This window comes from Trametes versicolor, assembly GCF_000271585.1.
Source record: "Trametes versicolor FP-101664 SS1 unplaced genomic scaffold TRAVEscaffold_1, whole genome shotgun sequence".
Classification (NCBI taxonomy): domain Eukaryota; kingdom Fungi; phylum Basidiomycota; class Agaricomycetes; order Polyporales; family Polyporaceae; genus Trametes; species Trametes versicolor.
This window is the reverse complement of record NW_007360321.1, coordinates 618,358-643,208: the sequence shown is the minus strand read 5'-3', so window position 1 is coordinate 643,208 and position 24,851 is coordinate 618,358. Positions and strand designations below refer to the sequence as shown.

At 59.4% G+C, this 24,851-nt stretch overlaps 7 protein-coding genes across 7 annotated transcripts in view; 4 read left to right on the top strand and 3 right to left on the bottom strand.

The window, feature by feature from the left end:
* The window catches only part of TRAVEDRAFT_109049 (uncharacterized protein), a gene marked incomplete at both ends in the record, with an annotated part of 1,579 nt that extends 960 nt beyond the window's left edge, over positions 1 to 619 (top strand). Inside the window, 3 exons of the mRNA XM_008034409.1 lie at positions 173 to 256; positions 309 to 375; positions 431 to 619. Of these exons, the coding sequence (XP_008032600.1) occupies positions 173 to 256; positions 309 to 375; positions 431 to 619 (340 nt within the window). The remainder of the gene's footprint in view (positions 1 to 172; positions 257 to 308; positions 376 to 430) is intronic.
* Positions 620 to 1,483: 864 nt separating this feature from the next.
* TRAVEDRAFT_138209 (uncharacterized protein) lies at positions 1,484 to 4,013 on the top strand. The gene is made up of 8 exons (XM_008034408.1): positions 1,484 to 1,714; positions 1,882 to 2,084; positions 2,142 to 2,519; positions 2,571 to 2,700; positions 2,757 to 2,841; positions 2,904 to 3,100; positions 3,161 to 3,245; positions 3,304 to 4,013. Exons 1-8 carry the CDS (start codon positions 1,532 to 1,534, stop codon positions 3,606 to 3,608), a joined length of 1,566 nt encoding a protein of 521 aa, XP_008032599.1. The 5' UTR covers positions 1,484 to 1,531; the 3' UTR covers positions 3,609 to 4,013.
* Positions 4,014 to 4,192: 179 nt separating this feature from the next.
* On the bottom strand, positions 4,193 to 6,554 carry TRAVEDRAFT_67857 (uncharacterized protein). Its single transcript, XM_008034407.1, has 9 exons — positions 6,182 to 6,554; positions 6,052 to 6,123; positions 5,878 to 5,986; positions 5,790 to 5,816; positions 5,649 to 5,731; positions 5,444 to 5,589; positions 5,023 to 5,384; positions 4,571 to 4,958; positions 4,193 to 4,507 (listed from the first exon to the last, which is right to left on the bottom strand). The coding sequence occupies exons 1-9, from the start codon at positions 6,437 to 6,439 to the stop codon at positions 4,354 to 4,356; spliced, it is 1,599 nt and encodes a 532-aa protein (XP_008032598.1). The 5' UTR covers positions 6,440 to 6,554; the 3' UTR covers positions 4,193 to 4,353.
* Positions 6,555 to 7,110: 556 nt separating this feature from the next.
* On the bottom strand, positions 7,111 to 9,369 carry TRAVEDRAFT_55003 (uncharacterized protein). The gene is made up of 9 exons (XM_008034147.1): positions 9,117 to 9,369; positions 8,985 to 9,056; positions 8,820 to 8,931; positions 8,735 to 8,761; positions 8,600 to 8,682; positions 8,402 to 8,547; positions 7,964 to 8,346; positions 7,522 to 7,906; positions 7,111 to 7,457 (listed from the first exon to the last, which is right to left on the bottom strand). Exons 1-9 carry the CDS (start codon positions 9,315 to 9,317, stop codon positions 7,304 to 7,306), a joined length of 1,563 nt encoding a protein of 520 aa, XP_008032338.1. The 5' UTR covers positions 9,318 to 9,369; the 3' UTR covers positions 7,111 to 7,303.
* An 880-nt stretch (positions 9,370 to 10,249) lies between these two features.
* TRAVEDRAFT_157673 (uncharacterized protein) lies at positions 10,250 to 13,154 on the bottom strand (the record flags this gene model as incomplete). The annotated part of the gene is made up of 7 exons (XM_008034406.1): positions 10,250 to 10,594; positions 10,650 to 11,978; positions 12,049 to 12,277; positions 12,414 to 12,440; positions 12,496 to 12,604; positions 12,696 to 12,767; positions 12,903 to 13,154. The coding sequence occupies 7 exons, from the start codon at positions 13,152 to 13,154 to the stop codon at positions 10,441 to 10,443; spliced, it is 2,172 nt and encodes a 723-aa protein (XP_008032597.1). The 3' UTR covers positions 10,250 to 10,440.
* Positions 13,155 to 15,026: 1,872 nt separating this feature from the next.
* Positions 15,027 to 19,935, top strand: LDO1 (heme peroxidase; the record flags this gene model as incomplete). The annotated part of the gene is made up of 24 exons (XM_008034405.1): positions 15,027 to 15,056; positions 15,118 to 15,312; positions 15,374 to 15,436; positions 15,497 to 15,877; positions 15,938 to 16,222; positions 16,289 to 16,410; positions 16,467 to 16,563; positions 16,617 to 16,697; positions 16,752 to 16,972; positions 17,062 to 17,326; positions 17,394 to 17,484; positions 17,544 to 17,573; positions 17,650 to 17,765; positions 17,835 to 18,070; positions 18,132 to 18,336; positions 18,394 to 18,479; positions 18,537 to 18,666; positions 18,721 to 18,868; positions 18,924 to 19,055; positions 19,111 to 19,124; positions 19,179 to 19,265; positions 19,319 to 19,432; positions 19,494 to 19,664; positions 19,722 to 19,935. The coding sequence occupies 24 exons, from the start codon at positions 15,030 to 15,032 to the stop codon at positions 19,731 to 19,733; spliced, it is 3,309 nt and encodes a 1,102-aa protein (XP_008032596.1). The 3' UTR covers positions 19,734 to 19,935.
* A 687-nt stretch (positions 19,936 to 20,622) lies between these two features.
* On the top strand, positions 20,623 to 21,240 carry TRAVEDRAFT_110984 (uncharacterized protein; the record flags this gene model as incomplete). The annotated part of the gene is made up of 1 exon (XM_008034404.1): positions 20,623 to 21,240. A coding segment is annotated over one exon (618 nt), but the record flags the coding sequence as incomplete, so codon positions are not given.
* Between the last annotated feature and the right edge of the window lie 3,611 nt (positions 21,241 to 24,851).

Below are 24,851 nucleotides of genomic sequence, written 5' to 3'. Positions count from 1 at the left end.
GCGGGGAGCTTGGGATTGTGGCGATATCACATCGGAGTGGGTATGAACGTGTGGACGTTGCGGTCGTGGGTGACGACTGTGCGCCGGGGAGGAGAAGATGGGCTGGTGGTCGCCGAGATCGAGTAAGTGCGGTATTTTCTGTTTGCGGACGACGATTGACACAAGGGTCTAGATCGGGGTCGGCGACAGTGGGTGCAACAATCACGATGGGGGATACCAGCAGGAAATCAAGAGATGTATTGTCGAGAACGCTAGGGTGCGTGCATACTGCTTCCACCCGAGGAAGCGAATTCATGGATGTACTGCAGCGCGAAGATGTACTACATTGGCGACGGCACCGCAATCCGGTGGAATCTGGGAGAGACAAGATGGGAGGTGAGCATGAGGGTTGTCGGAAACCATTGTGGCACTCACGTTGGGCACTTGGCAGGCGTTCTTCGACTCTGTGGAGCTCGCGACGTTTGACTTGAGCCATCCCCGAAGGCTGGTCATGCAGCCGCTCGCGCACCGGTTCTTCGACCATCTCGTGGTGGCGGTACTACTTTTGATGCGGGAGAAGGAGGACGCAGCGTGCGCGCGAGCAGATGCTGGGACGGTGCCTCTCTCGCCTCTAGGCTAAGAATAGGAAGGAGGCGTCAATAGCGCGGCGTGTATGGGAGACAACGCAGACTGTGTCGAGGCTTCTAGACGGCCTCTCGACAGGGCCGCCGGCCGCACTGGGTTATGAAGAGGCATGCAGAGGCCGGGTGTATTCGGCGAGGAGGTCAGGAGCCGCTTATGTTTGATCCATTTGTACTGTACATTGTAATGATTTTGATAATGACGGGCTTCCGGTACGACAGATCTTCGGAGCATGTGCTCAACTCACCTGTGCGGGTGGAGTGATGTCGCTGCGATAACACGATGGTCTGTCATGAGGTATGCAGTGAACACAGCACTGACCATATGATCGATGAGCTCAGAGCTGCAGTGTCGAGTCGAGGATGGAGGAGTTGGGATGTGGATGAAGAACGAAGATGCGGTTGCGGGGAGGGTGGCGCTCCGATCCTGATGGGGGATCGGGCGCGTACGGCGGGCGGTAACCACGCCTCGCAGGGATCCCCGGGGCGTGGGCGCGAGGGATGCCTCTCTCGGGACGGGGAGCAGGTCGTGTCAATTAAGGCCGATATGTGAGAAGCGGGCGCGCTTCTCTTCCTGGTGCGTGTACGAAAGCAGCAGTCTGTGGTTCAGCATGCACCGCGCCCCTCCTCGCGCGCCCGAGGGGACACAGGGAATGGGCGCGGGTGGCCGGAAGGTGGAGGAGAGCTCGGAGGAGCGGCTGATGGACTGGGCGGGCTGATGAGGCCGGGAGGAGCGTTTGGGTGCTGAGTCAGCAGGTGCCCCTCCCCTCATCCAGACCGCGTCCTCTCCTCTTCCGCACTAGATATACCCCCGCCTTCGATTCCTTTCTCTTCGCTCTTTGCTCTCCTACAAGTACCCTACAGCCAGCCAGTACTCTCGCGGTCTCTCCTTCCCTCCCCCGCCGTCCGCCATGGTGTCCTCCACCCTGCTCGCGGCGTTCCTCCCCCTCCTCGGCTTTGTTCTCGCCCAGGATGGGTCCATCACCGGCCCCACCTCGTCAGCAGCAGCCGCGGGCTACTCCTGCGACGCGACCAAGTGCAAGCTCCCCGATTGCAACTGCGCGAGCACAGATCCTCCTGGTGGCCTTAAGCCCGTGAGTAGCCTATTACCTTAACCTTCCTTGGCGGCTTCCCCGCAGGGCGCGCCGACGCCCCCAAATGGCGTGCTGCATACATGTCTTACCCGCCGTTCCTCGTCCCCGCGCCGGCCTTCTTAACACCATTTACTGACCTCGGCTTTCTTGCTACGCCATGTGTTTAGGAGGACACGCCCATGTTCGTTGTCTTTACCGCCGACGATGCCGTACAGAGCTACACCCTTGATGCCGTCAACCAATTCCTCGCGCAACGCAAGAACCCTAATGGATGCCAGCCCAAGATGACCTACTACACGTCGCTCAATTTCACTAACTACACGCTCGTCACCGACTGGTATGTAGCCGGCAACGAGATCGCAGACCACACGTACGCCGTTCATTATTCGCGCCACTTAATTTTTCGCTCATTCAGAATTCTCACTAGAATGACACACGTCGGCACGCCCCCCGAGAACGAGGTCTCAGGCAATCTCGTCGCCCTGAACCAGCTTGCCGGCATTCCGCTCAAGTCCATCCAGGGCTTCCGCGCTCCGTTCCTCAACTACTCCGTCGACACGCTCAAAATGCTCGCTAGCCTCGGCTTCACATACGACTCGTCCGCCAGTGCCTCCGTTCCCGTCACCGACGACGGCACGGACGCGTTCTGGCCGTACTCGCTCGATTACGGCATGGCGAACGACTGTCTGGCGGTCGACGGCCTCTGCAAGGGCGAGCCCAAGCTCCCCGGCTTCTGGGAGCTTCCCATGTACGCGCTCTTCGACAACCGCGGCGTCGACGGACCGCATCTTATGGACCCTTGGCTGTGGGTGGCTGTATGCGTTCTAAATCGGCCCCGATTAATCTAGATCTACAGGGACGCGGCGAACGGCGAGACTGCCGTCAACGACACTGCGACTCTCGAGTACCTCAAGAGCACGTTCACCGCGCACTACAACGGCAAGCGGCAGCCACTCGGTCTGTACACGCACCCCATCCACGTTTCTGTACGCATTTTTCTGCGCCTATCTCCTTGGAACAGCCCCTGATATGGCAGTACTAGCGCTCCGTCCCGGGAACGACCGTTACCAACTCTACAATCAACATGATCAACTCGTTCCTCGACTGGGCACAGGAACAGCCTAACAGTACGCTTACTCCGTGTTTATGCCATGATTACAGCTCTAATCTGACAGGGTTTGCGATACAGCCTGGATCGTGTCTTCCATTCAGCTGCTCGAGTGGGTCCGCAACCCCGTCCCAATCTCGCAGCTCGACTCGTTCGACCCGCTCAAGTGCTCAACGCCCTCGGTCGACTCTTCGTTGAAGATCTGCAACGGTATTCCCCAGAACGAGAACGGTCTCTTGGCGCACTGCGCGTTCCCCGACTTCCCCTTCTACACTTGCGTATGTAGCTTTCCCCCTACCCGTCAGCGTTATTGCGTACTGAGACGCGATTCTGTACAGTACGGTTGTCCGCAGGAGCCCCCTTCACCTGCACAGCCCGCCCCGCCGCAAGCGACTGAGAGCGGTGGACAGACGCGCTTCCGTCGTAAGCATCCCCGCCCCCAACATATCCTAACTTCTTGCTCACACTCTGCCCTTCGCAGTCGCCGCCAACTGCTCGACGCCGTTCTGGGACCCGATCAAGGGCGAGTGCATCTGCAACTCCGCAACCTGCGCGTTCACGGACCAGTCGCGCCCGATCGGGCCCAACGGCGCGAACCTCACCGGCGACCAGGTCTCGTCCTCGGGCGACAGCTCCAGCGCGTCCGCGACGTCGAACCCGTACGTGCCGTTCAACGGCAACGGTGCGGCCGGGCTCGCGGCGCTCCCTGCGGGCGTGTGGGCTGCAACCTTTGTTGGTGTTGTCGGCGCGCTCGCGGGCGCGTATGGCGCGGTGGCGCGGTTCTGAGTCGGTCATCGAAGAGAGAAGAGACAGTGTGTGCTTCTGCTTGAACTCGTCAGCCGGCCCGCGCGGACTGGACTGCGGCTCTCGTTAACGGACTTTCACGACCCCATCCCCCTACTCCCTAGTGCCCCGCCGCGCGCGCACGCACCTATCTACTTGCGCCCCTACCCACTTATCTACACCTCGCTACTTACTTATTAGTCGTCGCACACCATTACGGATCCACGGACACTGCATCGCACGCACGCCCCCTCGCGCTCGTCTCCCGCCCTCTCATTGGTTGGGGGGCGGGGACAGACGGCGCTGAATCGAACCCTACCCACATACCGCACAGTACTAGCCCGCCACTCGCTCGCTTGTCTTCTCCCAGGTCGTGTCTTAGTTATACGAACTGTCTAATGGATATTCTCGGTGTTTAAGGAATCGAATACGGATCGCCGGTGTGTATCATGGGCTGGACGTGCATAAACCACCTTCAGATTGTTCTTGCAAATCCGCAAAGCTCGTACGTTTCCGCCTAAACGACGGTGCGCATCTGCCACCAGGTCTCCTGTTCGCGTCGAGACCAGACATGCTCTAGCAGGCGTAGGAGGACAAAGCAAGCATTACTATATACACAGTACGATACATGATTGCAAGTACACCGAAGGCCACAAGATGGTAGCAAACATATGGCGTGACAGGACAAGATGAGCATATGCAGACATTGAATGTCCAACGTTCAACCGCACTCTCCACCACGCAGAGCTCAGTCGACCCAGATCGGCTCGTTCGCATACTGCGCCTTGGGCTTGTACGGCCCACCCTCAATATCTGGCGTCTCCATCCGCAGCTTCACGCTCCGGTGCACATAAAACGGCTCATGGTGCTTCGGCACGACGCGCCCATACCCTAGATTCGCCCTACCCCAACACCCGCATCAGCCCCCGCACGCATAAACACAACACAAGCTCGCAAAGACTCACCCAAAGACATGCATCTCCTTATGCTCCGGGGCAGGCCCCTGCCACCTTCTCTTCATCGGCAAGATCTCAAGCGCCCACCAGTACGGCGCGAGCGCGAGCTGGTCGTACAGCGGGCACAGCGCGTCGCGCACCTCGTGCTCCTCCTCCGTCGTGAGCGGCACTGGGGGCGCGACGCTCGAGAGGTGCAGCGCCGGCTGCGGCTGCACGGCGGGCGGGCGCTCGAGCACGACGGGGTGCAGCGCCTTGGGGTCGAGCCCGATGCGCTTGAGGAGCTCGCCGTGGAAGCGGATGCCGGTGTTCGTCTTGAAGCATTCGCGGATCATCCAGCGGAGCGGGATGCGGGCGAGCGTGTGCTCGACGGAGTCTGCGACGGAGCCGCCGCCGACATCTGTAGGTCCCCGAGCTTTAGATGCGATCCACGAGGTGAGATAGGTAGAGGAGCAGAGACGCACCACAGTGGCACCCGGCGAACCAGACCTCGAGCACGTCGGTCGAGCCGTCCGAGTCCGGGTCCCCATCGCTGAACTGCCGCTCCAGCCGGCGCTGCTTGCGATACTCGCTGTCGGTCCTCTTGTGCGCGCCATTGGCAGGGCGGACCCCAACGCGCGTCGCGTATTCGGTGTCCCTCTTCGGCATGTCGCCCGGCTTCGTGCCGCGCGATGCCTGGTGCTTGGTCGGGTGCTGGTAGAGGTTCGGCTGGAAGCGCGCGCGGTGCTCGTCCAGGGAGAGCGCGTGCCGGAAGACGCGGATCGCGGTGTTGGAGGATGTGAAGGGGAGCGTGTGGGGGATGACGCCGACGGAGGAGACGGTATCCCTGCATGGATAGTAGGATGGGATCAGAATCAATGCTGCCTACGTCAAGGATATACACACCATACGCCGATGAAGTCAATGTCGACGTCGATACTGAACGCCTTTTTGAACGCATTGGACTGCTTCCAGCCCTCGTCGTCGTCTCGCGCGAACATTTTATAGGCGAACGGAACTTGTTGGTGGTTACACGCCGGCAGAAGCCCAACCTGCCAAGATCACAGACTGTCAGAGATATGCGCGAAGGATCCGTGATGGAAATGCCCACTTTGTGCACCATACCGGCGAGAGCGCGAGCGGTATAGGCACCGCGCGAGAAACCGAGCAGACAGATCTTGTCGCCAGCTTGGTCTACAATCGGACGAGGTGAGCATGGTAACCATCTAGATATGTCACGCTGGGTACTTACAGTTCTGCATCAGGAATTCATATCCACCTGAGGGTAACGGGTAGTCAGTAGTTTCCCAAACGGAACCTTAAACGCTCGTGGCACAAACCTTGGACGTGGGATTTGAGATTCCACGCCACCATATCGTCGAGGAGTTTGTCGACCTTTTGGCGGAGTGGCGAGGCCACTTGTGGAGACGTGTAAGTCCCGATACCTGACTGGGAAAGTGAACTTGAATGTCAGCCATTGTATGTGTAACCTTGCGTGTTTCAAAGGTTCTTACCTGATAGTAGACCATTTGCTCGTTGCGGTCGTCCTTCTTCAGCATGCTGAAGAACGCGACCACATTCGAGTTCTGTAAATACCGATTGGTGAGACGAAGTACTATAAGTGGTCCCTTATGATATACACACGTCAGTGTTGAACTGGTCGCCCGTCCCATCAAAGCACAGGACAAGGGTGCGCGCGGGGTGGTAAGGCGGGACAATGTCCATATCACCGGTCTCGCTAGACGAGGAATGCTCAGCCGAAACGACCGGCGAGTCCGTCCTACCAGTGGACCCATATTTGGTCGACTTGTCCCAGGTCGAGAACGGGGATTGGTCGGTGGCGGTAGACGCGGACTGCTGGGGAGACTGCATCGCGGGAGGCTTGGGGGGTGTAGAAGACATGGCTGTGCAAGACAGGTATGGGAAAGCCTGCGTTGAGCTCGAGGAGTAGTACTTATAGGAAGGGCAAACCCGGAGCGCTGTGGACGACGTCAGGACGAGCGCAGGCCGGGGTGGGGACGCGATGCGGGGAAGAGAAGGGCGATCGGAGGGGGCATGGCACGGTCATGACCATATACTCACAGACCCGTGCCCGCGCGCTGCCTTCTCGTCGGGTGCGGGCGCAGAGAAGGCATGGAAGCACAGGATGTCGCCCGATTCGGGCGCGCAGATTCGCGCACCCCCTTATTGGCGACGGGCTCGTGCCGGCCTCTGTTGCACCGGTCAGTCGCTCACCGCTGTCCGGAGCGTGTCGACGCCGGTCGATGCTCGCATCGCACAACCTCCGACGCTTGTGAATAGCGTTTCAGACACAGCCACTGCCTGAGCTGACTGAACGCCCCTAGGCGCCCTAATCGCGACCCTGAATGCCGCGAGGCGCTCATAGCTGGCGGAATGAACTGCCCTGTCGAACCCTGCATGGCACTGGTGGATCTGCGGATACGTCCAGCTCTGGCTATCCAGCAGTGGCGCGACCTTCACGGGACGCCGTGCGCGGCAATCCGCCACAGTTACGTCCCCGCAGGTTGCAGCTACGCCACCGTTCGAGCTTCGAAGGCAGTGAAGGACGTCTGGCCAAGAACTAATTGAATATCGCTATACTGTAAAGGCAGAAACTACGCCATATCAATTAGTTACATCAATAACGTATGCAACGCGCCAGCCCGAGATGCCAGACGTGGACGCACCATAGAACGACCGAAGCACCTAGCATACCATTAACTGTACAAGTGCATAATTCCAGAGTCCCTATCATGACGTCCACGTTTAGTCAACCCAGGTAGGCTCGGTGACGAACTGCGCCTTGGGCACGTAAGGGCCGCCCGGCAGGTCCGTCGCCTCCATGCGCAGCTTGACGCTCCGGTGCACGTAGAACGGCGAGTGGCGCTTCGGCACAACCCTTCCAGTGCCCATGTTCATCCTATATATACCCCGTCCGATGGTGAGCAAACGTCCTCGAACGGCGGGGACGGGAAAATACTTACACCTTCCGCTTCTTCTCCTTATACTCTGGGGCAGGCCCCCGCACGCGCTTCTCGGTTGGGATGCACTCCAAGAGCCACCAGTACCATGCCGCGTCGAGCTGGTCGTACGCCGGGCACAACGCATCGCGCACCTCATGCTCTTCCTCGGTCGTGAGAGGCACTGGGGGCGCGACGCCCTTCAAGAACTCCGCGCTGGGGACGAGCGGTGACGGTCGGTCCGCGACGTGCGGGTGGAGCGCGGCGGGGTCCAGTCCGATGCGCCTCAGGAGCTCGCCATGGAAGCGTATACCGGTGTTCGTCTTGAAGCACTCGCGGATCATCCAGCGGAGCGGGATACGCGCGAGCGTGTGCTCAACGCTGTCCTGGACGGAGCCTCCACCGACATCTATCCCCGACGCGTAAGCCCGCGCCATGTCTTGTCACATCCAGAGAGGACACATACCGCAATGGCACCCCGCAAACCACACCTCAAGCACGTCCGTCTCGGTCTCATGCGCGCAGCTGTCCGATTGATTGAACAGCCGCTCGTACTTGAGCTGCTGCTTGAACTCGCTCTTCGGCTTCTTGCTCAACTTCGGCTTTCCACCTGCGCTGCCCGGCTCCTGCACCGCGACGCGCGTCGCATACTCCGTGTCCGACTTCGGCATGTCCCCCGGCTTCGTGCCGTGCTCGAGGTCCTTCTTCTTCGGGTACCGGTAGAGGTTCGCCTGGAAGCGCGCGCGGCGCTCGTCCAGGGCGACGGCGTGCCGGAAGACGCGGATTGAGCGGTTCGAGGAGGTGAAGGGGAGCGTGTGCGGGATGAAACCAACCGAGGCGACGGTATCCCTACAGTCTCTGACATAAGCGGGAAATATGCCAGTAGGCAGCAGAGGGAGCATACCACACGCCGATGAAGTCGATGTCGACGTCGATGCAGAACGCTTTCTTGAACACGGTAGATTGCTTCCATCCGATCTCGTCGCTGAGCGTGAACATCTTGTACGCGAACGGGACCTGCTCGTGGTTGCACGCAGGTAGAAGTCCGACCTACTGGCGTGTCAGCACTTCTGAGAGCAGACAGGAGAACGCCAGCCCGTACCTTGTGTACCATGCCGGCGAGAGCACGGGCGGTGTATGCACCACGAGAGAAGCCGAAGAGGCAAATCTTGTCGCCCGCTTGGTCTACATGGGTTGTTAGTAAGGCTGGCTTGTGCAATGTCTGCGAATGCCTCACAATTTTGCATCAGGAATTCATAGCCACCTGGAGCGAGTGGCACACATCAGCGGGTACTCGAGAAGTGCCAAGCGGTGAAACTTACTCTGGACGTGCGCGTCCAAGTGCCACGCGATCATGGAGTCCAACAGCTTGTCGAACTTGGATCGCAGCGGAGATGCGGAAGCCGAGGGAGACGAGTATGTCCCAATACCAGTCTATTTGGAAGATGTCAGTACATAAGTATAGCTGCCACATCGGTTGGTCGTACCTGATAGTAGACCATCTGCTCGTTCCGGTCGTCCTTCTTCAGCAAGCTGAAGAACTTCACGACATTCGAGTTCTATCAATGCCTGTCAGACTGAGCCCAGCACACGCGTATACACAGCTAAAGCACGCGTACGTCGTCATCGAACTGATCTCCAGTGCCATCGAAGCAGAGCACGAGCGTGCGGGCGGGGTGGTACGGTGGCACGATGTCGTAGTCCCCTGAGGACGAGCCTTGGCGCGTACTGTCCGACGAAGTTGGCGACGGGTTCGGGTACGGCGACGGGAGCCCGTCCGTCGTCGCGGAGCGGTGCGGCAGGCTGAGCGGTGCGGTCATCGTGTATGGACGTGCGAGGGCGAAGGCGGGCTCTGGGCTGAAAGTGGGAGCGCGACGGCGGGGGCTGGCACGGCGACGCCAATGCTCGCTGGCCCGTCGCTAAATACCATGCTCGGCCAGGCTGGCGGCTACTGGCCCGACGACGTCCCCGTACGCGGCATAGAAGCAGCCCCAGATCAGGAAGTGGCAGCGGCGTCGGTGCAGAGGGATTCGCGGTATTGCGATTGCCTCGGACGTCGCAGACCACAAAACAGCGCCCCGTCTAAGGCCGCTGGCCAAGCGTACAGTTCTCCGGAGTGTTTGGACGTTGCTCGCCGGAGGCATAACTGAATCGCATCAGGGCCGACTCGACGTCGAGCGCGGTGCGCCAGAGTGCGCCGTCCGGGGTCAAGCGCATGATGCAGTCCTGGCGATCCCTCGCCGGCTTCTAGGGTCGCGCACTAGCGTGGTTCGTGAAGCACACGGGCGCAGGGAAGCTGTCCAGGCTGTCCTGTCGCCGTCCGTCGAGTGCGTAGATGAAATCGATAGACGCGCTCCCTAGCTCGCCTAGAGGCACTTCTCCGACAGAAATCGGCTCCCAAGACGTTGCATTCCGAGCGGGTCCTTGGCGAGCGTCCCACGTAACGCCGCCGTTTGACTGGTAAACTGGTAGCATAAGCAGCCCCGGTCAATGCAGATGCCGAGAAGAGTGTCCGTGGCGTACTGGATAGAATCGCGGGGAAGCTGGGGAACGTTGGAGGGTACCGTCGATGATGGAAGGAGAATAACCAACTCGCAAGCGCCCATCTAGACGCGACTGGCGCGGTCACATGTGTCAGTTTGGCAGACCGAAGCAGGAAGCCCGCCGCCGCGGGAGGAACTGACATCCAACTCATGACAGTGGCTCGAGCCTCGAGCAGAGTTTCCCAGCAAAGGGGATACGAATTATAGGTGGAGTCATTAATAGCGTGATCATTAAAGCGTGGCGATAGCTAGGAGTAGTCGTAAAAGCATCAAGATGCACAAGAAATAGCGAATAATTATACAGGCAAAGATTAAGTGCGCGTCGGCCCAAGACGCAGACGAGGCACCCTACCCTCCGCTCTAAAACGAGTGGCGGCAGGCACGCGATCCCAACCCTAACTCAGTCGACGTAAGTCGGCTTCATAGAGCCCCATCGCGCGCGGGGCTTGTACGGCCCACCCGGGAGGTCCTTCGCGTCCATGCGGTACTTAACGCTGCGGTGAAGGTAGAACTGCTCCGTCGGGGGCACATCGCGGCCATGACCCAGGTTAAATCTACGCGAACACGTCAGCAAACGCTCAGAGCAGCACAAAGGTCAAATGCGCATACCGGTACTGTTTCTGCCATTGGCGGTCCGCGCCCTGGATACGCACCTCGATCGGGAGGAACTCGAGCAGCCACCAGAACGGGCGCCGCGCGAGCTGGTCGTAGATCGCGCACTTCGCATCCGCCTTCTCCTCCTCTTCCTCGTTCACGTTCGGGTCGGGGCCCCATTCCGGGGGCGCCAGCGCGCAGTGCGCCTGCATCTGGCTCTCGATCCCGTTCACGAGCGTGTGCGCGGTCGACGACGACACGTCGCGCATGTGCGGCGACGCGCGCCCAGCAGCGGGTGGGGAGAATGCCTTGTTGGGAGGGAAGATCGAGGCCACGTTCGTGCGCGCGGCTTCGCCGTGCGCGTGCCCGATCTCCTCTTGCGTCTTCTCCGTGAGCGGTGTTGGGGCGACGACCTGTGCCGCGAACAGCGGTGGCGACGGTGTGACGCTCACCGCAGGCGCGCCGTTCCCGCTGCTGCTCACCCCGGGGTACACGAACGTATCCTCAGGCCACGCGCGCCCCGTCGGCGTCGCTGGCCACAACCTCGCAGGGTCGAGCCCAATCTCCTTCAGCAGCTCCCCATGGAAGCGGATGCCGGTGCGCGTGCGGAAGCACTCGTGAATCATCCAGCGGAGCGGGATGCGCGCGAGCGAGTGCAGGGTGTCGTCGGGCACGGACCCGCCGCCGACGTCGCAGTGGCAGCCCGCGAACCACACCTCCTTCACGTCCGTCTCGCCCTGCGCGCCCGCGGTGTCCTGCGCCTTGTCGAACGCCTTCTCCTCCTCCGTGAGCTGCTTGCCCTTCGCCGCGCGCCGCAGCGTGCGCCACGTCGCGAAGGGGCTGAGCGCCTGCGCCCACAGGTTGGTGCGCGCGGAGGTCGGCGATGCGGCGGCAGCGGTAGTGGTGGTGGTGGCCGCTGCGGTCACGGTCGTCTCGACGTGCTCGTCCTCCGAGTCGGAGTCCTCCTCCTTCTTCTCCTGGATGGTCGTGGTCGTGGTCGCAGTCTTCGTTATCCCTCCCGGCGACGTCTGGGCGGTGGTGGTGGTGCTCGACGTCGTGCTCGTAACAGTTCCGCTGACGGTTCGCATCCCGTCCTTGACAGCCTGCGCGATCTTCTGGCTCGTAGCGCGGAGGCCGGTCGGGCGCCGGCGCGCGGGGCGCGGCATGTCGCCGCGGTGCGTGCCCTGCTTGCTCTCCCACTCCGTCGGGCGGTTGTAGTGGTTCGCCTTGAACTTCGCACGGCGCTCGTCGAGCGAGAGCGCGTGCCGGAATGTGCGGATGGCCGTGTTCGACGTCGTGAACGGAAGTCGGTGCGGGATCACGCCAACCGAGCAGACAGTGTCCCTGCTCACCCGCGAAAGGTTTAACGTCATGTTCGGGCCCGAGCGAGAGCATGGAAGAGAGCGCGACTTACCAAACACCGATGAACTCAATGTCGACCTCGATGGAGAACGCCTTCTTGAACGCGGTGCTCTGCTTCCACCCAAGCTCGTCCGTGCGCCCGTACATCTTGTACGCGAACGGGATCTGCTGGAAGTTGTCCGGGGGGAGCAGCCCGACCTTGTGCAGCATGCCCGCGAGCGCACGCGCGGTGTACGCGCCGCGCGAGAAGCCGAATAGGCAGATTTTGTCGCCCGCTTCGTCTGTAGTGTATGCACGGAGGGGTGACAGCGTCGGCGAAGGTTAAAAGCGTAAAGCGGAACAGGGCGGGAAGGGGCACAGCATGGTATGGAGGTCAGCGTGGGCCCTGAGCGGAGAAGAAGAGGATCGGAGACGCACAGTTCTGCATGAGAAACTCGTAGCCGCCTATGCAACATTGTCAATTTCGGTCGAGACTAGTGGGAGTCTGCAGAGAACGTACTCATAACGTGCGCATCGAGATTCCACGCGACCATCTCGTCGAGCGTCTTGGAAACGGCGCGGCCGACGGCGGTAGAAACCTGTGGGGTTGTGTAGGTGCCGATACCCGTCTGCAGCGGTGCGGGGAAGCGCGTGGAGTCCGAGGAGGGCCAAGTCAGTTCGATCGATCGCTGTGATCGGGGGCGCAGCGGGTCCGCGCACCTGGTAATACACCATCTGCTCCCGCCGGTCATCTTTCTTGAGTAGGCTGAAGAATTTCACCACGTTGGAGTTCTGTGCGCGGGTGTCTGTCAGTACGCCGGTTGTGAACACGAACGCGAGCACGAATACGAGGAATGGCGGAATAGGTAAACGCCAAGTGACTAGTGTATTGGTGGCGTAAGATGTGACATGGGTGGAGAAACTCACGTCCGAATCGAACTGGTCTCCAGTGCCGTCGAAGCACAGCACCAGAGTGCGCGGCGCCGCAGGGTCATACGGGGGGATGATATCGTTGTCCCCCAGCTCACTCGAGGACGAGTGCACACTGGTGGGCGTCGTGGGTCGTAAATGCGAGTGCCCGCTCTCCGAGGACGTGCGCCCGGTCCGAGAAGGGCTCTGCGAGCGGTTCTCGAGGCGGGCACCGAGCGAAGGGGGCGAAGAGGAGGCAGAGAGAGGCATGGTGGGTCGTGAGTCTGTCGGAGCGAACAGCGTAAGTCGTTATAAGTCGTGAAGGGTGCCGGGACGGAGGAAACAAGGGCGGAGGATATGGCGGAAGCAACGCACCCATATGGCCGGGGCTTTTATGATTTGTCTACCGCGTCTGTTGGTTTGATGGGATGCCGAGGGACGCCACGGACGGAGCACTCGATGTTGCTCCGGGCAGATGCGCAGAGCGTACCCTTACCGTAATAGTGTATATCGGTCGATTGATCGGCGCCCACGTTGGTCAAACCGGTCAAACGCAGTGCGGGCGGGGGCGGTGAGAGGGCGGGAGACTTTGCGCGTGATGTCGTGGCACGATGGGGTCGCTGGCTGAGCGCGTCGGGGACGTACAGTGTCAGGCGGCTCGATTCCTGCGCCCGAGCTGGCTCTTATATGGAGTTCCTTCACGGGGACGGCTTCGGCAGCTTGTCAAGAACCTAGGAAGCCAAGCTTATGTCATATGGCATCGCCGGCTCGTATGGGCTTGGCTCTGTTTCGGGGCGATGGGCGTCGGGGGAGTGGTGAAGCTTGGGAGAGACTTGGGAAGGAGGCGGCGCATCGAACGCCGGGACCCACACTTAATGAAGCAAGTGCGGGGAGCTAGTATCGGCAGCAGGACAAGAGGGCGACACTGCATTGCGAGCGCTGTCCGGTGGGAGTCGGGAGATGCGACGTGCGTGGAGTGAAACATCCCAGGACAAATGATGCGAAAGCCAATCACCTTCGTCGACTCGGGCGATCACCACGACTGTAGCGACCATCGGCGCAACGCTCAGCGCAGTGGCAGATGTTCTCCAAAGCGGCGCAGACAACAGTATAGAGTTGTAGCAGGGCCGGGGCCTTCATCAGATTCGAACCGTTGGGCGCTGGCAAATCAACTAGCGTACAGAACGCCCAAGTAGTTGAGGCACACATGTAGCCAAGGAGCATTCATTCTAACCGCAAGTGTACCAGTCCGAGAGCACTGAGCGGGTCCGGTGGAAGAGACTCGTCGTGAGACGGAGGTGACGGCCGCGAGGAGAGTGGACCCGCGCGGGAGAAGTTATATGGGCGTCTACTGGAGACGCGATCACATGCGCGCGCCAAAGAGCTGCGATCCAATCGGGAGAGGACCGGCGCTGGGGCCGGCGCGGAAACGTTCGCCCGGAGGCCGGCGACCAGAACGACTCGGGGAGCTGCCAGAGTTGTTTTGCTTCCGAATCCTCTGTGTCGCCGGACATGCAACTCCCCCTCTTGGCCCGATTACATCCACCGCTTTTACCACCTGAGAGCACCGCCCATGAACTCGGAAGTCGCTCGACGTCACGCCTCGTGTGCTATTTGTCTGAGGCTTATCCTGTGCAAAATCATAACATTGCACTGCTATACTTATCGTCACCCACGCTGAACCTGATCAATCCCCCTGTCCTCGCCATGCCTGCTGCCAAAATGCGACCCTGAATACGACGTAAAGCAGTCATGTGTGTGCGTCGTTGGGCCGAGCAAAGGCTTCCATGCTGTCTGCTGAGTGCAAGCGGCGGGACCCCACATTGAAAGGTATCCGCTCCGAGACGCACGGGAGGCGCAGAGAAGGGCTCGCGCGGCTTTAGAGGGCTGTGACGGTCGGGATCGGAGATGGCCTTACTTACGGTAACTTACTCTGTCTTTGGGTGCCGCCCTGATCTGGTGAGCGATCGAGAGGCGGCCAGCTACGGCACTCGAAATCCCCGGATGCGCTCTGAGCTCCTTCCCTGTCGCTTCGTTCTCGGTCGCCCTCGACGCGCCCTCAGTGCCCTATATCTACCTGCGCGCACCTCCAGACAATCACCACCCCCGCCCAGTCCCTTCTCTCAGTACCACCAGCACTCCACCATGGCCCTCAACTTGCGCGACGTCGTGGTGAGCCCGCCCGCGTGCTTGGCGATGCGTCTTTCATCTCGCTTGACCCGCGATCGTACAGACTCTCGCGGATGTTGATTACCTCTCCGCGCGTCCGCTGCCGAAAGCACCCGACGGCCGCTACGACGAGCAGGTCCGGCCGATCACAGACGCGACCAAGACTGACCCGCATTCCGACCTATACAAGGCCACCACCTCCTTTACGACGCTTGCCAAGCAGGCTCCTGCCATTGCTAACGTCGCCTTGAACATTGGCGTAAGCGTACTTGTACAATCTCGAGATGAATGTCAGTGCTGAACGTACGCGTGTTTCACAGACCGCCCAAGCTATCTTGGATGCTGTCAAGAACAAAGGCGACCTCGATGACAGGAAGAACCTGGTAGGGCTAATTATGCAACTTACGAGTTCGTGTGAGCGTACAAACTGACTGGCCTTCTAGTTCACTAAGGCAATCGCTATCCTGTGCAGGGTGCCCGAGCAGTCTGCGCTTTCCAAGAAACTTAACGACCTGGTTATCACCACTCTGTACAACACCCTTTTGCACCCGCCGGCCACCTACGTCGGCACGGACTACCTTAGCGGCTCCCCGTCTCCTACAGCACGCATTCCCGAGATGAAGGAAAGCGCCACCGCAGGCCCTGTGGCGCGCATCCCGTTCACGCTCCGTTCCGCCGATGGAAGCGGAAACAACCCGAACATGCCCATGCTCGGTACCGCGCGCACGCCGTATTCGCGCAGCGTGCAGAACAAGTACCCTCTTCCGCCGAATGTTCTTCCCGACCCGGCGGACGTGTTCGACTCGCTGCTCAAGGCGCGCGACGTAAGTCACCCCATCATGTGCTTGCCTCATAAAATGCGTTACTGATATGTATTGCAACAGTGGAAGCCGCACCCCAACGGCAACTCGTCGCTGACGTTCGCGTTCGCGTCGCTCGTAACGCACCAGTTGTTCCGCACCGACCCGCGTGACATGACCAAGAACAACACGACATCCTACCTCGACCTCTCCATCCTCTACGGCACGAACCAGGACGAGCAGGATGCGGTGCGCGACCGCGCCTCCGGGCGCGGTCTGCTCTACCCAGACGCGTTCTCCGAGGACCGCCTTGTATTCGTACCGCCCGCAGCGACTGCGCTCCTTGTGCTCTTCAGCCGAAACCATAACGTGAGCACACCGACAATAATACAACAGTGAAACGAGTGGCGGCATCGCTAATGTGGTTGTGGGCAGTACATCGCAGAGATGCTTCTGAGGCTGAACGAGCGCGGACGCTGGTCCGACCCTCCCCCTACGGACGAGGCGAAGAAGGCGCTCCAGGACGAGGAGATATTCCAAATCGCGCGCATGGTCAAGTGTGTTGACACATGCAAACCTTCAGTTGGAACGGTGGCTGACACTGGGTTTGCAGCTGCGGAAACTTCATGGCTATGATCTTTGGCGACTACGTCGCAGGGTTCCTTGGTCTCGGCCGCGACGGCTGCAGCTGGAGCATGAACCCCTTCGACGTAAGCGGGCATCTGTTCAGGAGCGGGCGCGCAGAGGCTGAACTCTATTGCAGCCTATCACGACGCCCGACGGTCAGGAGGTAGGTCGCGGAGACGGCAACCACTGTTCCGTCGAGTTCAACATCCTCTACCGGGTATGTCTTCCTCTCTCACTCATGCACATCCAGTAACCCTAATACCGGATGCAGTGGCACGCGACAACCGCGGAGGCGGACATCAAATGGACAGAGGACATCTTCACTGAAGCATTCAAGGGTGCAGGGAAGCCGCTCGACCAGCTCGAGCTCAAGGACTTCGTCCCCGCCGTCACGCAGACATGGAAGAAGGTCGAGAAGGACCCGCGCGAGCGCACCTTCGCGGGCATCAAGCGCGGCGCTGACGGCCGCTTCTCGGACGACGATCTTGCCAAGTACGTATCCCGCCCTGCCCGCCTCCCTATCCCCTTACGTTCGCGTTTGAGCCACAAGGAGGACAATAGTTGACCATTCGCGCGCATAGGATTCTGCACGACGCCACTGAGAAGCCGGCGGGCACGTACCGCGCGCGCGGGACGCCGCCCGTGCTGCGCATCGTCGAGATGATGGGTATGGTGCAGGCGCGCAGCTGGGGCGTGTGCACGATGAACGAGTTCCGCGCGTTCCTCGGCCTGAAGCAGTTCGCGACCTTCGAGGAGTGGAACCCGGACCCCGAGATCGCGCAGGCCGCGCGCCAGCTGTACGGGCACATCGACAACCTCGAGCTCTACCCCGGGCTGCAGGCGGAGGTGAGTGGCTGTGGCCGTGGCGTGCGCGGCAAGCGGATGCTCATGTGCGACTGGGGCGGGTGTGTAGGAGATTGCGCCGATGGGGCCGGGCTCGGGCTTGTGCTGTGGCTACACGATGATGCGTGCCATCCTGAGCGACGCGATTGCGCTCGTGCGCGGTGAGTGCCCCGCATACGGCACGTCGGTTACACAATGGCTGACGCAGACGGGCTTCCAGGCGACCGGTTCTACACGACTGACTACACGCGTGCGTATACGCCATCCCGTCTTCGTCGCCCCTTCCTCGCGTGACAGAACTCTGACGCCGCTTCGTGTATGCACAGCGGGGAACCTGACGGCGTGGGGCTTCCAGGACTGCGCGCGCGACACGAACAACGGCGCGTTCGGCGCGGCCCTCCCCCGGCTGCTCTTCCGCAACCTGCCTAGGCACTACCCCGCGGTACGTGCCTCTTCCATTCCATTCTGCCTGCCACTGTGAAGGATCGCTGACGCGTTGACGTGGCGGTAGAACAACGTGTATGCGCTGTTCCCGATGATGACGCCGCAGGTGACCCAGAAGAACCTCACGAACCTCGGTATCATCGCGAACTACGACCTGAAGCGCCCGGTGGCCCAGCCGGTCGCGACGATCGTGGACTCGGTGTCAGGCATCGCGAACGTGCTCAGTGCGCCGCAGCAGTACAAGACGTTCGAGAGCGGCATCTTCGCGAGCACCGCGAGCAACCTCTCCGTCGTCGCCAATGTGTACGTTGCGAGTACTTTCCTAGGTTGGTTGGCGCTCTGACATGACGACTGCGTCATATAGGCCGGAGCAGCGCAAGCTCGCCCTTACGCAAGCTGTTTTCCCGACGCCCGACGCGTTTGGCGCGCACAAGGCGTGGTTCGGCACGACGACGCGCGAGCTCATCAAGGAGCACTCGTACAACATCGACGGCCTGGCCGGCTCCAGGATCGACATCGTCGGCAATGTCATCAACCTCGTCCCTGTGTACTGGGTTTCGGAGTTCCTGGTATGCCAGTCTCACGATTTCTAAAGGTGAGGCAGTGGGTGACCTGGGTGTTGACAGCTCGGGATCCCGCTGAAGACCAAGAAGCGGCCGTCTGGTGTCTTGACGCCGCAGGAGGTGAACGACATGCTGCAGCTCATCTTCACGTACGTGCAGCAAACAGCCCTCTGTCCCTTGTTTGGTATTGACAGCCATATCCATAGCGCGGTCTACCTCGATGCCACGCCCGAGAACAACTGGTCGATCAGCAGGCGCGCGTCGTACTTCACGCAGATCCTGACCCAGTTCGTCGAGAAGACTCTGACCGATGCGGCTCCCCACCTGCCAACCATCGTATGTGACTTCAACGCCGAAAGTCAGGAGCTTAGGTTGCTAACGTCCCAGCAGGGCTCGATATCGGCGTTCCTCAAGGAGGGGGGGCACAAGCCCACCATCGATTTCCTCCAGAAAATTTCGCGTTCGAAGGCGCCGCGGAAGGACATCGTCGCGGACGTGATCGGCTTTGCCGTCACCGTCGCTGTTAGCCTGTCCAAGGGTTGGTTATTTGCTCATTCTAACCCACGCCCTTACTCATCGCCCAATGTGCACAGCGGTCGCGCAGATCGTGGACTTCTACCTCGCCGACGAGCATGCCAAGGAGCGGGCGGAGGTGATCAAGCTCGCTGGGGCCAGCGACAACGACAGCTTGAACCTCCTGCGCGGTTACATCCGGGAGGCGCAACGTGAGTCTTCAGTACCGATAAAAAAGTGCATGTCAGCTCATCTTCCCCTTCGCAGGTCTCAACCCTCAGGTAGTTCATGTGTTCCGCCGCACGGCACCAGAATATCTGACATAGCGCATACAGTTTGACGCTGTGCTGAAACAGCAAGGCGGCACTGCTGCCCAGCCGTCTCCTCTGGTCATCCTGGACCTCAAGAAGGCTCTTGTGAACGTAAGTCGGCTTACGCGTGGGTCAAAGTCCTACTCAATGACACCTCTCGGCAGCCCACCGACTTCCCTGAGCCTCTCACCGTCAACCCCCGCCGCCCGGTGCAGGTGTATCAGGTGATGCAGGACGCGAGCTACTCGAAGTGCCTGGGAACCGTCGAAGCCGAAGAGGTGCGTTGCTGCTTCTAGCGTCGAAGGTCTCCCCCGCTGACGGCATGTTGGGCCTGCGCAGCTTATCGTCGAGATGGTCAAGGCCGTCTTCCAGCTCCCGAACACGAAGCGCGTCGCGGGGCCCTCGGGCACGATCGCGCGCGTCGAAGTGCAGCGCTTCGGCGTCGACTACGACATGTTCGTCGACAGCATCGGTCTGCCCGACTACTGCCCGAACAGCATGATTGTCTCGGTGCGTAGCCTTTTTCCCTTCTCCCTACGTCGTTCGTATCTTGACAGCGTGCTGCAGTACCGCTCGTAGAGCGGGTCAGAAATTTATGGTGACGTCTACCGCGACCGGTCCTGTGCCGTGTTGTATGACCAACGCCACTTCAAAGCCCGGGAGGTCCGAGTCTGGAATATCTTGGCTTCTCTATCGAATGTTGTCGTACGCTTTACGCTCTCGCATGTATCACGATGTAATGTCTGGAATGTCTAACGTTGACGAATCTGTGCATGACTAGCTTTATATGGGCTCAGCCTCAAAGTGCCATCCACGACTGACATGCATGCTCGGAGTGCGAATCGCGTAGGCGCCTATATGTCGCGCACAGGTGATTATGGGCGCCAACGACGTTGAACATCGACCACCAACGTTCGTGCGAGCCTGCCACGAATAGCGGACCGCCGTGCATGTCAGTTAAGGTGAGCTCTCTTTTTATCTCACCTTGCATGCCAGTGTATTTCCACGGGTGCTGTAATGAGGCGCCAGGGAGCTACTATGTCATGCTCGACGACCCTATAAGTAGCTGCTTTGCCACGCAAACGGCACTGGCAGCGGCTGTTCACTCTATTCGCCGGTCATTTGATAGGGTAACATTTCTTCCGCTCTAACTCATGTAACGCACTGGCTGAAGGCCATGATCAAGTATCAAAGATGCTACTGGGTCTGGGCGTCCGCTGCTGTCTATTGGAATTACATTGCAGGTTCTAGGTTCAAACTCAGGTGTTAAGAGTCAACAGTCACCGTCGGCATGAGAGCTGCGGCCAAAAGAGCGTGCGACCGGTCGAGGACAAAGTTTGACGTCGAACCTCGCCTTCCGAGCCCCAAGCCGGTCAAGTGAGCCGCCTTCGGTTGCTTCTCGCTTTCGCTCACTGCCCAGGTACCTGGTGGTACCTCATGCACTCTCGGACAGCCTCTCGGTCCACGCATGCCCACGCCATACCGCACTCTTGCAGCCCCGTATCTTTTTCTGGCACTCGCGGCATCCTCCTTCGTGGTCGTGGATGGCGTCCTCGTCAATCGGACCATCGACGACAACTTGGGGGATAGTGTCACAGGGGAGCAGCCCACATACCTCCCCGATGGCGGGTGGGCCCTCGGTTCAGTATGCACAACCTGCAATATCCATCCGGGCCTCGTCAACCTCAACAAGACATTCGACCAGACATGGCACGACACCACTCACCACCCAGGGGGACCCGATCAGGTCATCACTGCGACGTTCTCTGGCGTCGCGGTGTACGTGTTCAACATCATCGCGAATACTGTCGGCGCCACCACGACGCTGACGAACCTGTCCTTCACTCTGGATGGAGAGCTAGTTGGATCCTACCTGCATGCCCCCGACACAAGCACGGACATATTATACAACGTGTCGGTTTACAGCAACACCAGCCTTACCAATGGGCCGCATACGCTGGAGATACAACCTACGGGGCCGTTCAGTTCTCTCATCCTCTTCGACTACATTGCGTACACCGTAGACGAAGAAATCACGACCTCAGCGAGCCCGACACAGAGCCCGTCGTCCTCTCCGTCAACAACTACGCTGGCGGGTCCTACTACAGGGAGCATCTCACCGAGTTCCACACCCTCGCAATCGATGGCGCGGGGGTCTCCGGGCCCTTCGATAGGGGTGATCGTGGGCGGTACAGTGGCCGGAGTGGCCGTTGTAGGCATCGTTGCTGGGGTACTGTTCTTTCTGTTCCGCCGACGCCGGCGGGAGCGGTGTCAAAGTTCGCCCGCGAGGTCAACAGGGTCGGCTGCTGGCAACGACGCACCGGGAGATACGGCCACGATGGCAGAAAGACGCGCAACCGTTCCCGATTTGGCGGAGCCTCCACCAGCATACTACTCCGGTATCACCCCTCCATATACGCCCCCTATAGGTGAGCTGCGGGACCTGCACGCCATTCTGCTCTTCTCAAAAATTAAATTACGCAGGTGCCCTCCGCGAAGCCACCATGGACTCCCCTTCCCGCCCTATGTCCGTTGCCGCTACGGAGCATTCAAGACGCTATGCAGAGCTCACCGATCGAATACACATGATCGAAACCCGGCTAGGCGAACCAGTTCTGGCCCCCTCCCTGAGTTCCACCCAGTCGACCAGCACAACACGAACGACAGGGTCGCGCTCACGAGAGGCACGTCGTTTGGCGCGGGAGCTCGCTGCTCTGCGCAGTGAGATCGCAGAGCTCCGTGGGCTGCTGCAGCACGAGCGCAACCTCTCATCTGAGATGATGATGATGTACCACGTATAACGGCGGGCGCATGGCAAGACGCGGACCTGGCGGTGAGTGCGATGGACATGTGCATCTCAGTGGCGTCGTTGATTAACAGTGCCAGTACAAGCCTTCAACTATGACAGCGTTAGGGCCGCCCATCGGCGGTGGGCCTCGCAACACCCTACTACTGCTCTGCTCTGTCAGACCCCCGATATCGCCGCGCAGTACTACCGTCAAGGTACCGAGTCTCAGTAACCGGATGCACTCACCGCACGCGGTCAGTGAGTACGTACGTCGACGTCTCATCAGTATATCGCGCCCCTGAACATCTCCGACAGTCAACAGACAATCGGTGCCTGGTATGCATACTTGGTATATACTGTGTAATGCGGTCGATGGACCAAGTGAGGCTAAGGGGTTCCTGCCCTGGCCAGGCTGTGTGGAGGGTTGTGACCGGTGTAACTTTCGGAGGAGTACTGGCACGACGAGTCCATAGGGTGATATTTGCAAGCAATATACCAAAAGGTATAGTACTGGACATAGCAAGTAGTACTCTTCGGCAAAGTCGGTCACCGCACGGCGACGCCGTCAGGCACATGAGTTGTGTGCGCTCGTAGCGAGCAGGACGCTGAGCCTGAGTTACAGTACCCGAGTGAGCCCGGTCGAATAGCATCCGTCGTCGATCGGGTACTATTGCCCATGCACGTTGGACTGTCACGGGCACTGTGTTCCACCGAGCCTTGTACAACCCGCCAGTGTGCGGTGCGATCGCACTTGCGCCCAGCGCCATCATTACATACCAGCGCTAACACAAGAGTCCACAAATGCGTACCAGCGCCTAACAAGCTTCTCATCTTTCGTTGCTCACTCTCACTGCATGCTTCGCCTACACGATGGCCTCTTCTTGCTCCTACAATCCAATTCAGCTCCTTGATACTCGGCTCTAGGGCTTCAAGCTCTTAGCTATGGGATGGCTAAGCTAAGGAACGGCTGGCGCGTAAACTAAGTATAATTTTCAGTTATCCCGTGCGACACTACCACGGCGCGCGACAACGCCCGCGTGGACCACAGTACCTCCCATCGTGCATGTTCATAGTTGCAATGCCAGTGTACAGCCATGTCGCCATCAATTCAAGATGCCAAAGTCTTCGTGAACTCCCGATGTCTCCTGATAAGTACACGGGAACTTAGCGGTCTCCAACCGCCGAGGCATCTGCTCATACAATCAATTCGCTCGACTTGCAATCGCGGTTGGCGTATGGGAACGATCAAGTGGAAGATGGTGAGTAGCCCCGCTGCCACATGGCTCTACCGGCACATCGATTCTGACAATATTTGACGGATACATAAAGGTAGTACTTCTGTTGGATGCAGTGAGTACACCGCATAACTTGCCCAGCTCACGTCGGATGTCCACGTCGTCTCTTGCGGTCATATCCTCGCTGCACTCATGAGACTGTTCGCACTCTGCTTTCTCGTGCTAGCCGTCGCTTGTACCGCTACCCCAGTCAATCATACCATCGACGACAGATACGGCGATAGCATCACAGGGGTCATCCCCACCTATCGCCCCCCGGGGGACTGGACACACGGCGAGGAATGTATAAGCTGCAATCTCTACCCTGCGAATCTCGGACATACATCCTCGAGTGGTGCACCAGTGGATCCCGCGCAGGCGTTCAATGGGACCTGGCACTATACCACCTGGCTTCCCGGTAGCTTACGCCGCAATATCACCGTTCAATTCGTCGGACAGGCCGTCTACGTGTTCAACATCATCGCCAATGTCGTGCTGTCAGCTACGACAAATACCACCCTCACCTTTTCTCTCGACGGCGAGATCGTCGGCCACTACTCGCATCTCCCAGACCCTTCCGGCCCCGATCTGATGTACAATGTAGCGGTGTATTCCAACCACAGCCTTCCTTACGGGGATCACACCTTGGTTATATCAGCTGAGGGCAAGGGCCCATCCCTAGTCCTGTTCGACTACGTCGTCTACACCGCCGATGACCTTGCGACTGCTCTTCCTCCTGGACATGTTCCGATGCCAGTGCAGACCTCATTAAATCCTACGGCAGTTCCAACCTCATCACAGCCCACGGCGATCCAAACATCATCGTTTACTGGAATCCCATTGATTCAAACCCCATCGATTCTCGCTACTTCTGTCCTGCAATGGGCTTCTCCACACTCGCCCTTCGCATCCGCGACGTCACCGCCTCCGCACCATTTAAACTCCGCCATTATCATTGGCATTACCGCGGCGGGCTCTGCCCTAGGCACGATACTCCTCGGACTTGTCGCCATTTTCATCCGCCGAAGGTGCAAAAGACAGGCCCGGGCACGCAAGACGAAGGCGCTCTGCAGCGGTCCCAACGCGATCCCCGCCCGTTTAGATACCGTCTCTGTCCCCACCGTCTCCCCGCCTCTTGATGAACTCTGAACCTGGAAGGCTGTAAGCCGCACAAAGAGAGGTCTTCAGTCTGTGAGAGAACGACTATGATTGCATAGTACTGTACCTGTAAGCCGCACAAAGAGAGGCTACAAGTACTAATAAGTAAACATGTAAGGAAGCATAAGTAGTATGGGACTTACTCTTCAGTCTGTGAGAGAACGACTGAAGAGCAGAGGCCTGCAGAGTCCTCCTTATATACTACTGGGGAGACGATGAGTAAGCGTATAGGAAGAGGGCATGTGACGTCCAGAGGACGCTGACTGAGCGATGAGTAACGCTGAGTAAGGGAGCATAATCGACATAAGGTCAGATAGTCCATGGCTGAGTAATGCGAGTAATCCGGACGCTGTCTAGAATAGTCCGGAACATCGTAGAACGTACCAGAATCATATGGAGGGATGGCAGGATGCCAAGTAAGTACAGAACAAAAGAATAGTACGTATATGGTAAGTAGGAAAGTCCAATGCTGGCGTT

Excerpts from the sequence above, each read along its gene's own strand:
- TRAVEDRAFT_138209 (XM_008034408.1), top strand. The coding sequence starts at position 1,532 with ATGGTGTCCTCCACCCTGCTCGCGGCGTTCCTCCCCCTCCTCGGCTTT. Across the intron at positions 2,520-2,570 it reads CATCTTATGGACCCTTGGCT|GGACGCGGCGAACGGCGAGA; the intron begins GTGGGTGGCTGT and ends CTAGATCTACAG. Across the intron at positions 3,101-3,160 it reads ACTTCCCCTTCTACACTTGC|TACGGTTGTCCGCAGGAGCC; the intron begins GTATGTAGCTTT and ends GATTCTGTACAG.
- TRAVEDRAFT_67857 (XM_008034407.1), bottom strand. The coding sequence starts at position 6,439 with ATGTCTTCTACACCCCCCAAGCCTCCCGCGATGCAGTCTCCCCAGCAG. Across the intron at positions 5,987-6,051 it reads AGCAAATGGTCTACTATCAG|TCAGGTATCGGGACTTACAC; the intron begins GTAAGAACCTTT and ends TCACTTTCCCAG. Across the intron at positions 5,385-5,443 it reads ATTGACTTCATCGGCGTATG|GGATACCGTCTCCTCCGTCG; the intron begins GTGTGTATATCC and ends CTATCCATGCAG.
- TRAVEDRAFT_55003 (XM_008034147.1), bottom strand. The coding sequence starts at position 9,317 with ATGACCGCACCGCTCAGCCTGCCGCACCGCTCCGCGACGACGGACGGG. Across the intron at positions 8,683-8,734 it reads TGAATTCCTGATGCAAAATT|ACCAAGCGGGCGACAAGATT; the intron begins GTGAGGCATTCG and ends CAACCCATGTAG. Across the intron at positions 8,347-8,401 it reads ATCGACTTCATCGGCGTGTG|GGATACCGTCGCCTCGGTTG; the intron begins GTATGCTCCCTC and ends CAGAGACTGTAG.